The sequence below is a fragment of the Coccidioides posadasii genome, chromosome 3 (assembly GCF_018416015.2).
Source record: "Coccidioides posadasii str. Silveira chromosome 3, complete sequence".
NCBI lineage: Eukaryota > Fungi > Ascomycota > Eurotiomycetes > Onygenales > Onygenaceae > Coccidioides > Coccidioides posadasii.
The window spans coordinates 4434845-4448490 of record NC_089409.1 but is presented as its reverse complement, the minus strand read 5'-3'; the positions used below and the strand labels follow the sequence as shown (position 1 = coordinate 4448490).

The window sequence follows — 13646 nt, the reverse complement described above, 5'->3', positions numbered from 1 at the left end:
TTAGGGAGAAACTCTGATCAAGATATGCCTTGATAGTTGAGACCTTTTCTACTTCATATATCAGGTACCTATGTCATATCGACCCTGAACACACCATTGAAACAGAGGCATACACCATTCTGAAGCCATGATCGAAAGATCCCTGTTTCTATAACCCAGGTACAACACCTGCAAACATCAACCATAGAAGAATTTCACAAGGTGGTGAAGTTGCCCATGCACCATCAAGGGCTGATGGGATTTCGAGAAGTTAAAAACTGGAAACAAGAAAACAAGAAGAGAGCTAATTAGATTTGTTACAATGTTTTATAAGTTTCACAACGGAAGGAAGAATAGATAGATGAATAAATGATGAATGGCAACATGGGGAAGAAAGGTTGGCCAAATCCTAACATGAAACCGGGCCGAATCTGACAAATAGCACAAGGCATGGAGGTTTAATGACTGCCATAAAGGGCATGTTACAGAACTGAGCCCGCACATACTTCCAAGCAAAGGCTTGAATTTCTGTGGCAGACGAATAGTAGGCCAGGTGGCCTGTCAAGATTCAAGAAAAGCTTTTTTAATTTTCTCATTGTATCGCGTATTTGTGTCCGCTGAAATGTGAATCAATCTTAAAATAGTCTATATCGCGGTTGAAGAAGAAAGTTCGTACATTGGGGGCCGGGCCAGCGGTTGCCTAAGATTTCAGTCCGTCTCTCATGCTTTGTGTGCTGGCGCTCACCGGGTTGGTCGTTGGAAGGACGCCCGTTCTCGGTTTGGCATTTTGCTTGACCTTGGCGAGCGAGTACACAATTCCACTGATAAATCCAACCACGATGGCCGAGACACTCGGGACGGTGACTGGATCGCCAAAGAAGATGAGACCAGAAAGAGCGATAGGAAGCTTATTCAAGGCTCCCACCATGGAGTATGTTGTGGAAGAGGTCACTCGAACACACCATGCGGACGTGTAGGAAATGAAAACTGAAGAGAGACCGGAGAAGATCATCGCGAAGATCAAGGAGTTGCGGGTTTCAATAGGGAAATTTTTGTTGATGTTCTCGGAGGACCAGTCCTCAACAATGAAAGAACCAATCATCAAAATCGGGATAGATAGGAGGTTGTTGTAGAACATGGCTAAAATGCCGGTCAGTATTTAGTCTATGTTGCGTAGGATTGTGCCTATCTGGCGAGAACGTACTGTCAAAATCCTTGAAATTGGTCAACTTGATCCGTTTTCGCATTCCGAGAATATAGGTAGAAGTGCAAAGACAGTTGATCAACATCCAAATGTATCCTGCATTGAGGGTGGAAATCTTGCTGGTAGCTTCGGCTCCGGAAAAGCCGCTGGTGTCGAGAGCATGCTTGATATCTGCCCAAGCTGCAATAACGGAACTCAGGACCATCAGGCCGAAAGAGAAGAGGGCCATTCCGGTCACGGACCCGCCAAACCAAAGGACCTCACCGTATGCAATGAGAATGATTGTAAGGTTCTTGAAGATAGTGTACACCGGGATCGACAGGAATTTGAGAGCTTTTGTGCCGGTGTAAATCATACCGATGAGGAGAAGTGAAATTGGAAACCCTATCATCATCAGATCAGTGAAAGCGTTCGGCAATAAAATGTAGATGAGGAGCTCACATTTTTTCGCTTCATCCGAATTGAAATCGCGATAATTGATTAATCCCATGGACTTGCAGGTCTGTATGGCGATTATGCAAACTACGGACTAAAAATTCATCGATATCAGTGGAGCCGTCGGAGAATTTGCGGACGGGGAGCCGCTGTTGTCGTGCGGACATACCTGAACACAGAGAAGGAAAAAGTTAAGATTGAACTGAACACCTGAAAGGACATATTTGTTTGTAACGGTCATTAAAATCGAAGAAGCACAATAGCTGAGAATAGGTAAAACCGGGCTATTTGATATCGATTGCGAGTGTGATGATGATGAGTGCCGGGGCTGAGGCGGAGGCGGAGGCCTAAACCGGTCGGACTCTGCGTCCAACTTGTCCATGTCGATGGCATAGTTATCATTCTTCTTTGTGTCCGCCATTCTGAAGAGCCGTCCGGGTGCACCTCCGAGAAATGCTGGCGCGATTGAGTGTGAGAAAAAGCTCGCGCTGGCTAAGGATAAGAAAAGGGGGATCTCTGATTGTCAGGGCTGCGTAAGGCTGAGCACTGGGAACCGTAGTACGGAGTAGATGGCAAGAGACAAAAGGCCCTAGGCAGGTCCCGGGAGGAATAACGAATGTAATGAGCCCTCTTGCGATGTCAACGGCGTCTGGAGGCAGCGTGGACGGGCAGCTCAGCGAGGGAATAAACAGGAAAAAAAAAGGTGAATCCGAAATTGTTGTCTTCTCTGGCGATCTCCGGGTGGTTGTTACGCGTTGGTACGGGCAAGTGGCCCACCAGCCTTACCTCTAAGAGACTAGCGCAATATTAAAATAGTTTATTACGGTACTAAAATTACGGAATATCAAGCCGCTTGAGCCATCATGGATTTGAAACGCGAAATGTGAACAATAAAGCTCAGCCGGTGACACACGCCATAAGGGAATATACAATTGAGCATCCTACGTACTCTTCATAGGTTTCGCCTAGTTTTTCCTCTTTTTCTTGCTGTCCTCATTCTTCGCCTTTTCTTCTTTTTTCTGCTTTCCCTCTAGAACCGCCTTGGGATTAAGTCCCTTCCGCCTTATTCTGTTCCGTTCGGCCCTTGCGATGTATGGCTCGTCTTCGTTGTCATCAAACGGTCCGAACCCTTCGTCCTTGGATCCTGCGCCATTCTCTTCGGCTATGGGAGTCTTATCCCATTCTTCGTTTGCAACCTCCCCATCAGCTGCAGTCTTTGTGGGCGCCGCAGAACCTTTAGTGTCCGCTGGGGATGGCCCGATTTTCTTGAGTTTGCAGACATAGAATCCGTCCACATTTTCGCGGTGTGGGAAGTATCGCCTGGTCATGGCCATCCTAGGGTCGAATTGTTTGCCCTTGTAGCTTTTAAAGCCCTCACTACCGAAATTGCCTAGTCCCGTGTCGACGATCTTAACGTTCGGTCTCTTACGTAGTACATATTGCACCACCGCTTCATTTTCTTCCACTGTCACACTGCAAGTTGAATAGACAATGTATCCACCTGTTTTAGACGCATGGGTGGTCGAGTCAATGGCAGCAAGAAGCAGCTGCTTCTGCATGTGCGGGAGGGCAAAGAAATCGCGCTCCGTCTTGGATGTTTTCACACTTGGATCTTTTGAGATAACACCAGTTCCCGAACAGGGTGCGTCTAGCAACACCCGATCAAACCCACCCATGGCTTTGGGAAATGCTGTTCGCGCGTCCAGATTGGATACAATAGTATTTTTGCAGCCAAGACGATGGATATTACCAATAAGACCTTTCGCTCGTTCCTTGTTTGCATCGTTTGCCAGAACACAGCCAGTATTCCGCATCAACGCTGACATATATGTTGTTTTACCACCAGGAGCAGCCGCCATATCCAAGACACGTTCGTGAGGCTGAGGTGCAAGTGCCATCACAGGAAGGAATGAAGATGCTGCCTGGAGGATGTAGTGGCCAGCGAGGTACTCTGGGGTGGCACCCAATGGTACAGGTGACTCGAATACCTGCAAGCCAACTTTAGACCACTTTCCAACTGGTTCGAGGACGACTCCACGATTTATCAATGCTTGGGCGAGCGAGCGACGATTCGTGCGTAGTGTATTGGTACGGATAACAACAGGTCTGGGGGTTTCGTTGGCTTCGAAGAAGGCAAAGGCCTCCATAGGCGTAAATAAGGAGAATAGCTTCTCTGCTAGATATGGCGTATACCCGTAGTATGTGCAAATATCCCGTAGGAGAAGGTCGGTATAGTCTACACGAGATTTGCCCGGCTGACCTAGAGTAGCCAGGTCGCCCAAAATACGGATCGTATCCGTTATCCGTGTTCGAAGGAGTTGAAGATTGGGGGCTAGGCTGGGAGGTAGATTCGTTTGATCTTCATCTCCAAACACGTCCGGCCGATCTTCTTGGATATTGGTCTGCATGGCCGACTCTTTCATCTCCTGCTCGGCAAGTGCAGCATCCTCCATTTGTTGCTTGTCCAATTTTCGCGACAACCCCTCTATATTCGCAGCCGTAAGTTGTTCTTCTGCATCTGACAAATCTTCGTCGTCCGAGAACATTGCTTTTCGCGGTTGGTCTTCGTCTGAATCGAAAACGGAGTCACTCTCATCTCCAGAGTCGCCGTCATTCGATAAAGAATCGGCAGCACCCGATACCGAGGAACCATCATCACTAACATTATCCAGGTCTTCGAACTCATCTCCAATGAGCTCCTCCATGTCGTCGTCTGAACTGCCCGAGCCATCGGAGTCCAGGAACGAAGGCTTAGCCGGAGAGGGCTTCTCTTTAGTCTTGACCGTCTTAGGCTTCTTAATTTTTGCAGCTCCCTTTGCCGCTATCGAGTCCCCATTGCTTTTTTGGTTTGCATTCTTCTTCAACTCTGCCTTGTTTTCAGCTCTTCGACGCTTGTTCCCTCGAGGAGCGGCGTCCTCCAGGGCATCGGCTTTTCGTCTTTTTAAAGATGATATCTTCGACTCATCTAGAGGAGGCGGAGGGCCTTGCTTTTTCATGCGCCGCCCGACACCCATTGTGTATAATGAATCGCTGCTTTCCGCGACGGAAGGACGTTGCGCCAGCTGTAAATATTCGGTACGACTGGAAAATTGAGCGCTCGAGAAAGTTTAACTTTTAGCAGCTCTCCGTTGCTGATTGATAAGATAACTAGTTAACGAAGCCTCCTGGCACGTGACCACCGAGCTCTCGCTGAGCAACATCACCGTCCACATGCTCACGATCGTGTGAACAAATACAAGGGCTCTTGGTTAAATCTTCTAGTTTTGTTCCAATAAGTACAGCCTATTGTTGGCAGAATGGCGGAACTATCATTTACAAAAGCCTTCCTGGCACATCTCGACTCGAAACCCATCAAGTTCCCCGCAGACCACGCCTTTGACCCACGGGAGTTCCAACCACGCCAGCCTGTACGAATCTGAATGCCAGTCCATATTAGTGTGAATGCAGTCTGGACGAAGGCTAATTCCCTTCTTTATGCGTAGTTTACCCTTCCTCGCCTCTCCGATCCTCCGCATCCGCCGCTCCCCAAAAAGATTAAGCCAGCCGCCATACCTGGCTCTTCCAAGTCTATAACGATCCACCTCAAATCCGCTCGCAACCCCGTTCTCGATATTACTCTCGACAACATCCCCCTATCTAACGCAACAATTCAAGACCTCAAAGAAGCCGTTCAAAACCGAACTAAACCCACAAACGCAGAAAACGATAGCGAGAATGTTCCCCTGGATAAGATCAAGATTTTATGGAAACGTAGACCGGTGCAGGGTAAATTAGTTACAGATGCTCTAGCGAATGATCCGGACGCTCTTGTCGGCGGGAAAGAAGTGGAGTTCGGCATTATGATCCTGGGAGGTGCAGCGATGATACCTCCGAAAGAATCGTCTGCTCCGACGACAGAGGGCAAAGCGGAAGAGCCGGTAGCACAAGAGGCCGTGCGGGTGGCAGAAGCCGCGCAGTCTCTTCCTGGAGATAGTGCAGGTATACTGAAATCAGTGTCCTTCTGGGATGACCTAGAGGGTTTTTTGAAGATGAGACTTAAAGATGAGAGCGAGGCAGCGCGATTAAGATCATTGTTCAAGAAGACATGGGAATCGAGCGTATGAGGTTCCATATATCAGATTAAAACAATGGCGATAGGAATATCCCTTGTCTTGCTCATGAGATACTACTTTTATTCGCTGGTATAGTTAAAGCGGGATGATTTCATGTCGCCTAGGGGCCCTGCTTCTGTTGAAGCTCTTAAGATCGTTTCATATTATTGAAGGCTGGCTCCAATCATATGCTAGATTCCATAATATCTTTCATATCCATGTAACAAGAAACTTTGGGAATGAAATCTGAACGAGATAAGGGCATGTCACAGGCAGTTCATTAAAATGCAATAATACCATGAAGACAAGCCGGCAGTAAAGAATTTATGTTATACAGAAGTTGAAGAAGAATATTCAGGGGGTTTGGGACAAGGCATGAGGTGCTTAGGAGAACAACATATTGGTATTTTGACATTAAGGGTAACATTCATGGACATTGTAAAAGGGAATATGGGGAATATGGGATACAGTATCAGTAAAAAGCACACCCCATTGCATGGTAGAGCAGGAGATTGTTGATTTTTCAGGGTATCGTGAAAGGCAAGAGACCAAGCCCAGGTATGCATAGAGAAGAACTGTAAACCAAGGCGAAGAACCTCTGCAATGAAAGATTTCTTGGGAATATGTGCTTCTAAAATCCCAAGCATTTAGTAGATTGGTAAGGACTTTCCAAATAGTCCAGGGTGAAAAGGAGGGCGAGAAACTTGTTGCGTCACGTGTGAAGTTCCCAGCTGTAAAAGGTAATCATGGGGAAACACACATAAACAACTCCTGCGTATGAACTGGGAGCCCTCTGCATCATATGTGATTTTAGGGGTGAAATGGCTTCAAAGAGCTAGAAAGGTTCACTCATGTATGTGCTCAGGTCCTTGCAAAGACTTTAACCACTCCATCCCCACCTCCGCTGATAACCCACCTTCCGTCACGACTCCAAACAACAGAGCAGACTCCTTCACCTCGCATGAGTCTGTGGCTTGTGATTTCCTGGGTGCAACTGCGCTTTTCTAAGGACCAGAAGCGAAGACTTGCGTCATGTCCGGCAGAAACGAGCTCCCGCCCATCAGGGGATAAAGAGAGCGAGGAGATGGCCGCAGGATGAGCAAGCATGGTGTAAGTGCATTGGCCTGAACAAGTCGATGTGTTAGTTCTAATGACAGAAAAGATGACCCCAAGATTGGGCAACTTACCACTATTAGCATCAAATAAACGGATATAGCGGTCCTCGTAGCCACTAATGATAACACCTTCAACTCCACCACTTGTGCCTGTGGCACCATGCACAACTGTTTCTTCTTCAGCCAGCGGTCTATTGGGGTCCAATCCAGCAGTGCCGTCAAAGCCAATGGTACTGGCCACCACAGAGTTGACACCAGTGGAGCGAGTCCCATCATAAGTTTCCAGGCTTGCCATGCCGACGATTTGCTCTCCAGTTCGCGTGTCATAGACGAGGACAGAGGCATCAGCGTATGACACCACGAAGTTCACGCCGGCCAAGGACAGAGGACTGATACAGGTGGGAGAAGGGAAATCGGGTCGAATGATATGGTGAACCAGGGCATAATGGAATGGCGTTGCTGTTGCGGTGCTTGGCTGAGGCGATGAAGGGAAGTTTGATCCTGAGGAAATGGAGTTTGCTCTTCTACTTCCACCAGCTCTTCGTGAACTCGCCTGTGGAGAACTCAATTGTGGCGGGGAACTGACTGCCCATATCAGGATCTTTCCATCTGCAGCACCCGAAGCAAGCAGTATGCGATCTGCACCACCGTAGAGGCTACTACGATCTCCGAGAATTGAACCGGAAGTGCCAGGCAACACGCATAAAGTCCAGACTGCATCTGTATGGGCATCCAATGTTGCCTTAGCGTCGACCCTACCGCGCTCCCAAACCCTGACAGTTCCATCTTGTCCTCCAGAAAATACCCAGCCATCTCCAAGGGCTCGGCCACCATTGGAGAAGTCTCGGGAGGCTGGACACGCGGCGAGGCAGGTTACCGAACCACTGTGACCCCTATGTGTAAAGTAACTGGTGATATCAAGGTCATTACCTGATGATGCACTGTTAGGGCCAAAGCTACCATAAGTCGCCGGGAGGATCCACCGCTTGATCGTTCCATCATCACCACAAGTACAGACTTCGGGTTCTGAAGGGCTTCCGCCACCAGTAAAAATGACAGATCGGACCACATCGAGATGACCGCGCAAAGCAAACCGGACCTTGAAATTGGACGGTTCCAGTCTTTGTACTTCTAATCCAGCTCCCTCCCTTAGATCAATGCTTCCATCGCTGCGTCTTCTCGAACCAGAGCTTTTCCTCCGGTGAGAACCTGGTCCAGCCCGCGGAAGCGATTTAGGGCTCACAAAATTTGCATTAGGAAAGGCATCTTGATCTGGTCGGTGAGGTTGAGCCGTGGCGGATGGCGGTTCGCTCAGGGAAGGTTCATCAAAGTTCCATCCGTCAGCTTCGTCAACAAAAATACTATCCGAAGGCAGAGAGCGGCGGTCCGATTGTTCTTCAGATGGTTTATTAAACGAATCAAATGATCGTCCTTCCGCATCACGGCGAGGTCCCTCAGAGACAGGTAAGTCTTCAAAGGCTCCCTTTCGTCCATCCAACGGGGGTCCAGGCATGCGCTGTTGTTCATATGCTCTCCTCTCTAGTATCTCGCGTGGCACTCCCGGCGGGTGACTCTCTGATGCAGTGTAACCGCTGTTCTCAGGATAGTTGGAAAGCATATGCTGATGTATAGAAGGCTCCCGAACCATATTAACATGGTTAGGTTGCGACTGTTTCAAATGCATTTGCGCCGACTGGCCTTGACCCTGTTGTGGGTGATGCGGCTGAGCATAGGGTTCTTGTTGTTGCATGTGGTGCCTGCTGCGGAAGATCTCAGGGGGCTCATGAAGGTCAAGAGGCGGATGGTACCCGGGAATTATGTGATACGCAACCTCTTGGGAGCATTTTCCAAGGAAATTTCGAGATTTATCGCGCTCAGTATCATGGTGCATAGCCGAATGGGTTGGGTCGTCCTGGTCAACCTCAACATCTAGACCAGTACGCTTGGGAAATTCTAAAAATGTTAAGTGATCAACGCCGCAGAGAAGGTTGTTAAGAGAGACTTACGGGTCTGAAGGTCCTTCAGGCTTTCTTTGGCCAGGTCTTTGGGATCGGTACCGAGGTCGACTTTCTCTCCAACTGCGAGTTTCTTGACCTTTTCCCTTTCCTTCTTGAGCGCGATTTCAAGAATTTTTACATGCTTTCCCAAGGACTCGTGCATGCGTTTGCTCGTCCGAGCATCGCCTTCAAGTCTGCCAATTCTTGATTTCATTTCCGCTCGCTCAATTTCCCAAGCATTACGATCCCTTTCATGTCGATGCCACTCGGACTGGAGAAATCGCATTACCCCTATAGCGCCGGAGGAAAACGCACGTTAGTACTGTAGACAAGCCTAAGAAATAGGGTGAATGGATGTGCAAGCTGACCTTGTAGGGTGTACTCTGTTCCCTGCGGACGTCCGCCATTGTTGTTATCCATGTTTCCCCCACTCATCTCCCCGTTACCAGCCATGGCAGGTGGAGTCTGCCAGGCCATCTAAAAGTAAACAATTGTTCCGTGTTCAAGAGAGGGTCTGTTGTTAAAATGCAGGGTTCCCTGAAGCTGTCTTCCCTTTCGTCTCAATCGCGCGAAACAAGAACAGGAGAGCGGCCTGAGAAGTCCGTGCACCACGGTAAAGCCAACAAGTGAGATGGAGCGCTATTTTACAACGGAAGAAGACAGCATCAGCAGGCTCCTGCACTCTGGTTCTGGGCTACCTCAGTCTGGCATTTGAAAAATGGACAAACACGCTGAACAGAATTGTTGGCCTCTGAAGCTCAGCGCTCTCTCGCTGGTCTCCCTGGCGCTGGTGCCAAGAGGCCCAACTGCGATGAGGTGAGCGCACTAACCTCTTCCGGTAAGCGTCAATATCGCTCAAAGGCTTGTTATTAAGCAACCCCCGCGTGCGGACATCTGTAATGGAATTACGCATTGAAGCGATGTAAATTACAGACTTCCCTTGTAGCATTATTCCACAGGCCTGAATATGAAGCCAGCTTCCCAGACTAGGCAATGTATACACCTATACACTGAAAAGGTGGTTCTTGACTTTGAATCAACAGATTCAATTTCTGTTCACCTTTAGCCATCTCTTTTTTCCGACTGCCAAAGCCTCAACTTGGAAGAATACGGACAAGCATTTCTTCCCTCAGCAGCAAACAATCAATGACTAGCAGTGATTGTGTGGCAGCAAAAAACATGGTCACAAGTTGAGAGATAGCGTCCCACAATAGCAAGCGTGAGTACTCAGTCGAACGTAAAATGAAGAGACAGATGATATGTGGTGTCAGCCACTCTTTACGAAGAAGCAAAGTAGGAGCAATCAACGCCATACCGGGATATTTCATGAAGTCATCATCACTCATGAGGGGGGCTATAGTGCGGTAGATCAGAATTCCAACTCTTCAACCTCCATTCCACAATCGACACACGTCTTGACGCCTATTCCCGTCTCCGGGTTCTCTACGGCTCTCCCCCACTGATGAACATGCTTCCTCCTCCCACCCAAATCATCTCCAAAGTTACCTCCTGCACCTCCTTCTGCAGCCAGGCGACTCCGGCGGTATGCCTCTACTCTCGTCCTCTTCTTCAAGTCTTGCAGTTTAGTCTTGAACTGCGCTTCTTTTCTCCTTTTCTTCTCCGCCTCCCGTCTTTCGAATTCGGCATCTAGTGCTTCTGGAGATCCCCACTTCTTAGGGGAAAAGGCGTATTCTTCGACCTGATAGCGAAGAAAGAGCATCATATTGTTCCATGTGGATTTGTGGGGATTTGGGCGCTCCATATGTGGGAGGAGCTCTTCGTCTTTGAGTTCGGCTATAAACCGAGATCGGAAACAAATTAGCCTCATATATCAGAAGGCTTAAGAAACAGGATGAACTCACGGTCGGTCAACAAGTAATCTTCCTTAGCTTCGGTTTTCGTAAGCAAACTGTACTTATCCGGGTACTTGTCCTTACACCCATGGCACACGCAACACTTGAAAATCTCCTCCCATTTCCAATCAATCTCCACCGTCCCGCACTCGCGACACTTCTTCTGTTCAGCTCTTTTGCTCAGCACACTCAGCCCAGGCTCAAACGGACCCGCCTTCTCCTTCCGTAGATTTTGCAGTAACTGCTGTCTCTCCCACTCCTTCTGCGTCATATGCGCGGGCTTTCCATCATACTCGCGATCAGAATGCAGCACCTTATTATGCGGATCATCCTCCGCGGTCAAAAAACCGCCCTTGGTGTCTGTCATTTTGCTGAAATCATATTCTACATATTTGCTAAAATTCCGCGCTGGACGGATAGAATCCAGCGGCCTTTGTTCTGACGTATTATACGCCCGGCCATCGCGCAGAGTCGAGGGCGTTCGGGAGGTGAGTGTAGCCGAGTAAGGCCTTTTGGTTCCGGCGACAGTAGAACCCGCACCGGGATCGCCGGCACCAACGGAGGCGGCGGCTGCTGCTCTGTTGTCACGGGCCGCTTCGGCTTCGCGCTGCTCGCGGAGAGCCTTGGATTTTAAGCGGTTGACTTCCTGTTCAACGGCAACGGAGGTTAGCAGTGATATTGTCCGCTTTTGGTCACTTTTCTAAGTCATACAATTCGTTGGATCTGATCTGGAGGGAGACGTGTAGGGGGAGGCTCGGCAGATGCGCCTTTTTTTAACTGTTCGCGCTCCATTTTCCTAATGTAGCTCGTAGGTATTTGGTAAATCCTGCGCACAGCGCAGTATGGTCTTTAAACGGTGTTTGACACGCCCGGTGTTGGTTAATTGAAAGACCCGCGTCGCAGGCCACGACGTTTGCCCTGTTTGACTCTGAATTTAGGTTTGCCGGGGTTCATTATTGGGACGATCTCTGGTTGCTGGTTGGCTGCTGAGTTCGAAAATTTGAATTCCTCGCAAGTCTTAATTAGGATGGTGGATCGTAGTGGTATCAGCGGCAAGATGGCCGAGCGGTCCAAGGCGCCAGGTTAAGGTCCTGGTAGGGGAAACCCTGCGTGAGTTCGAATCTCACTCTTGTCAATATCTTTTTTTTCGCCTATTTGGCAAGTAGTCTTTTTCATCATTATCAATGACAGCGTGAGGGGGAAGTGAAGGGAAGGCTTTTTGCAATCCTCCGTGAGTTTTGCTCACTCACTAAGTGAATTACGAGATTTGGCCTCCGTATTGTGCCGGTATCAGACCACTCAATCAGCGGTATATATTCCCTTGACTAGGACGGATTACTATATAAAGAATGTCCTCACTAGCTCCTAAAAGTATTAGGAGGTAGACGTCCTTCCTCGCTATGCTCACGCTCTACTGATTTGGAGGAATCCAGTGCTTCGCTAGAACATACGGAGTGCATGCATTAAAAACTGATGTATTATTCAAAATTTGGCAGTTGCAGGCACAATGGTTGGGCGGCGCAAATAAGCATATAAAACTTGGCTCACTTCCCGCCTATTCCTGTATGCTCAGATTCCAAATCTTCGCCATTCCCTTCGTCGCCATACAGCACTTCACATACGCCCCCAACCGGGATATCCATCACTGCATCCGTGCCCTCATTCCAAATAGCCTTCCACTCTAATTTCTTCTTCTGAGCACCCATTGTCTGTGCAGTCGTTGCATCGGGATTCATCTTTTCCGATCCACCGGGCCTGCGCCTACCTTTGCTGTCAATGACAGCAATGTTCGCGACATCATCAACAAGGTTCTCAATATTATTCATCGGAAGGGTAAGGTATCCGGTGTTATACGCCGCGAGCGCTACGTAAATGTAGATAATCGTCATAACCAGGAAGGAAGGGATGGCAAGGGACCACCAGCGGTTGGGATAGTAGTATATCCCCAACTGATGGAGGAATGGAGATGGGAGGAAGGACCATAATAAGTACATTACTGCGGACAAACGTAGGTTAGTATGAAAGCACAAAAAAAAATAAAAATAAAAATAAAAAAAATAAAAATGTATTCCCGTGGAGGTAGCATGCACGTACGAAATGCCAATGAGGAGGTCAGGTACAACACAAAGCCATAGTACTCATACGTTGGCACTTTCGGACTGGCCCTTGGTACCGTCGTTGCGATCCGCGCGGACTTTGCCACCGCTGCTTCTGTATCATTTGGAGTCTCTACATCAGAGCTATCCGGCGTCGTTGGGCGAGAGGTATTCGCCGAAAACGACGGTCGCAGCAGCGAAGTCAATGAGGGCGAGGGCGGAAGAGGTGTTGGTGGACGATTGTAGAACGGCGGGGCAAACGCATTAGGTAGAGACCCGGTGGATTGTAGGAACGGCTTGTGAATGGCAATACCATCATCATCGTCCGCTTCTCCATCCTCTTCTTCGTCCTCCTCCTCGTCATTCAGCGAGCCGGAATCCTCGTCCAACTCATCGAGCGATGGAGGAGACGTATAGTGGGATCGAAAATCAGCATGTTCACCAAAGGCGATGCCGTCATCGTCATCCTCCTCTTCCACTTCTTCTTCTTCTTCGGCTAAATCATTGGTCGTGGTTTGCTTGTCCGGATACAAGTCCGGTTCAGGAAGCGTTTCTGGATCTGGGAGGAGAGGAGGGAAGGGCAGCTTGGAGCCCATGGAATAAAGGCAAAAAGCACAGACTCAGGAGACAATGTTCATGGAAATTCCGTGGCTGTATCCATGGCCGGCTCATGGTCAGTTAAGTCCTCGCTCCCGGTGTGGTCGTGATCGGGCGATCCTTTGGAAGGGAGCAGAAATGCCAAGACATCTCAACAAGCTCCCGCTCTTTGCTCTGGTTGGACCCACGCAGATTAACGTCACAGCTTTCTGTCAAAACCTCTTCTGAATGTGAGAAAATTTATACAAATCGTTGCTAAAGAGGAAGACACTGTACACA

The 13646-nt window shown here is 48.7% G+C and overlaps 6 protein-coding genes and 1 non-coding gene across 7 annotated transcripts; 2 read left to right on the top strand and 5 right to left on the bottom strand.

Annotated features, from left to right (window-relative positions):
* Positions 1-332: 332 nt before the first annotated feature.
* On the bottom strand, positions 333-2329 carry VRG4 (GDP-mannose transporter into the lumen of the Golgi). The gene is made up of 4 exons (XM_003069647.2): positions 1788-2329; positions 1625-1712; positions 1184-1567; positions 333-1119 (listed from the first exon to the last, which is right to left on the bottom strand). The coding sequence occupies exons 1-4, from the start codon at positions 2037-2039 to the stop codon at positions 680-682; spliced, it is 1164 nt and encodes a 387-aa protein (XP_003069693.1). The 5' UTR covers positions 2040-2329; the 3' UTR covers positions 333-679.
* A 185-nt stretch (positions 2330-2514) lies between these two features.
* On the bottom strand, positions 2515-4632 carry NOP2 (S-adenosylmethionine-dependent methyltransferase superfamily domain-containing protein; the record flags this gene model as incomplete). Its single annotated transcript, XM_003069648.2, has 1 exon — positions 2515-4632. The coding sequence occupies one exon, from the start codon at positions 4630-4632 to the stop codon at positions 2584-2586; it is 2049 nt and encodes a 682-aa protein (XP_003069694.2). The 3' UTR covers positions 2515-2583.
* A 241-nt stretch (positions 4633-4873) lies between these two features.
* D8B26_006371 (uncharacterized protein) lies at positions 4874-5899 on the top strand. Its single transcript, XM_003069649.2, has 2 exons — positions 4874-5025; positions 5101-5899. Exons 1-2 carry the CDS (start codon positions 4915-4917, stop codon positions 5719-5721), a joined length of 732 nt encoding a protein of 243 aa, XP_003069695.1. The 5' UTR covers positions 4874-4914; the 3' UTR covers positions 5722-5899.
* A 140-nt stretch (positions 5900-6039) lies between these two features.
* D8B26_006370 (uncharacterized protein) lies at positions 6040-9565 on the bottom strand. Its single transcript, XM_003069650.2, has 4 exons — positions 9190-9565; positions 8831-9112; positions 6897-8777; positions 6040-6833 (listed from the first exon to the last, which is right to left on the bottom strand). Exons 1-4 carry the CDS (start codon positions 9296-9298, stop codon positions 6571-6573), a joined length of 2535 nt encoding a protein of 844 aa, XP_003069696.2. The 5' UTR covers positions 9299-9565; the 3' UTR covers positions 6040-6570.
* Positions 9566-10125: 560 nt separating this feature from the next.
* D8B26_006369 (uncharacterized protein) lies at positions 10126-11466 on the bottom strand (the record flags this gene model as incomplete). The annotated part of the gene is made up of 3 exons (XM_003069651.2): positions 10126-10615; positions 10684-11320; positions 11386-11466. The coding sequence occupies 3 exons, from the start codon at positions 11464-11466 to the stop codon at positions 10191-10193; spliced, it is 1143 nt and encodes a 380-aa protein (XP_003069697.2). The 3' UTR covers positions 10126-10190.
* A 259-nt stretch (positions 11467-11725) lies between these two features.
* Positions 11726-11809, top strand: D8B26_006368. The gene has a single exon. It is a non-coding gene; the product is annotated as a tRNA-Leu (tRNA).
* Positions 11810-12113: 304 nt separating this feature from the next.
* D8B26_006367 (uncharacterized protein) lies at positions 12114-13468 on the bottom strand. The gene is made up of 2 exons (XM_003069652.2): positions 12769-13468; positions 12114-12670 (listed from the first exon to the last, which is right to left on the bottom strand). Exons 1-2 carry the CDS (start codon positions 13364-13366, stop codon positions 12219-12221), a joined length of 1050 nt encoding a protein of 349 aa, XP_003069698.1. The 5' UTR covers positions 13367-13468; the 3' UTR covers positions 12114-12218.
* Positions 13469-13646: the final 178 nt, after the last annotated feature.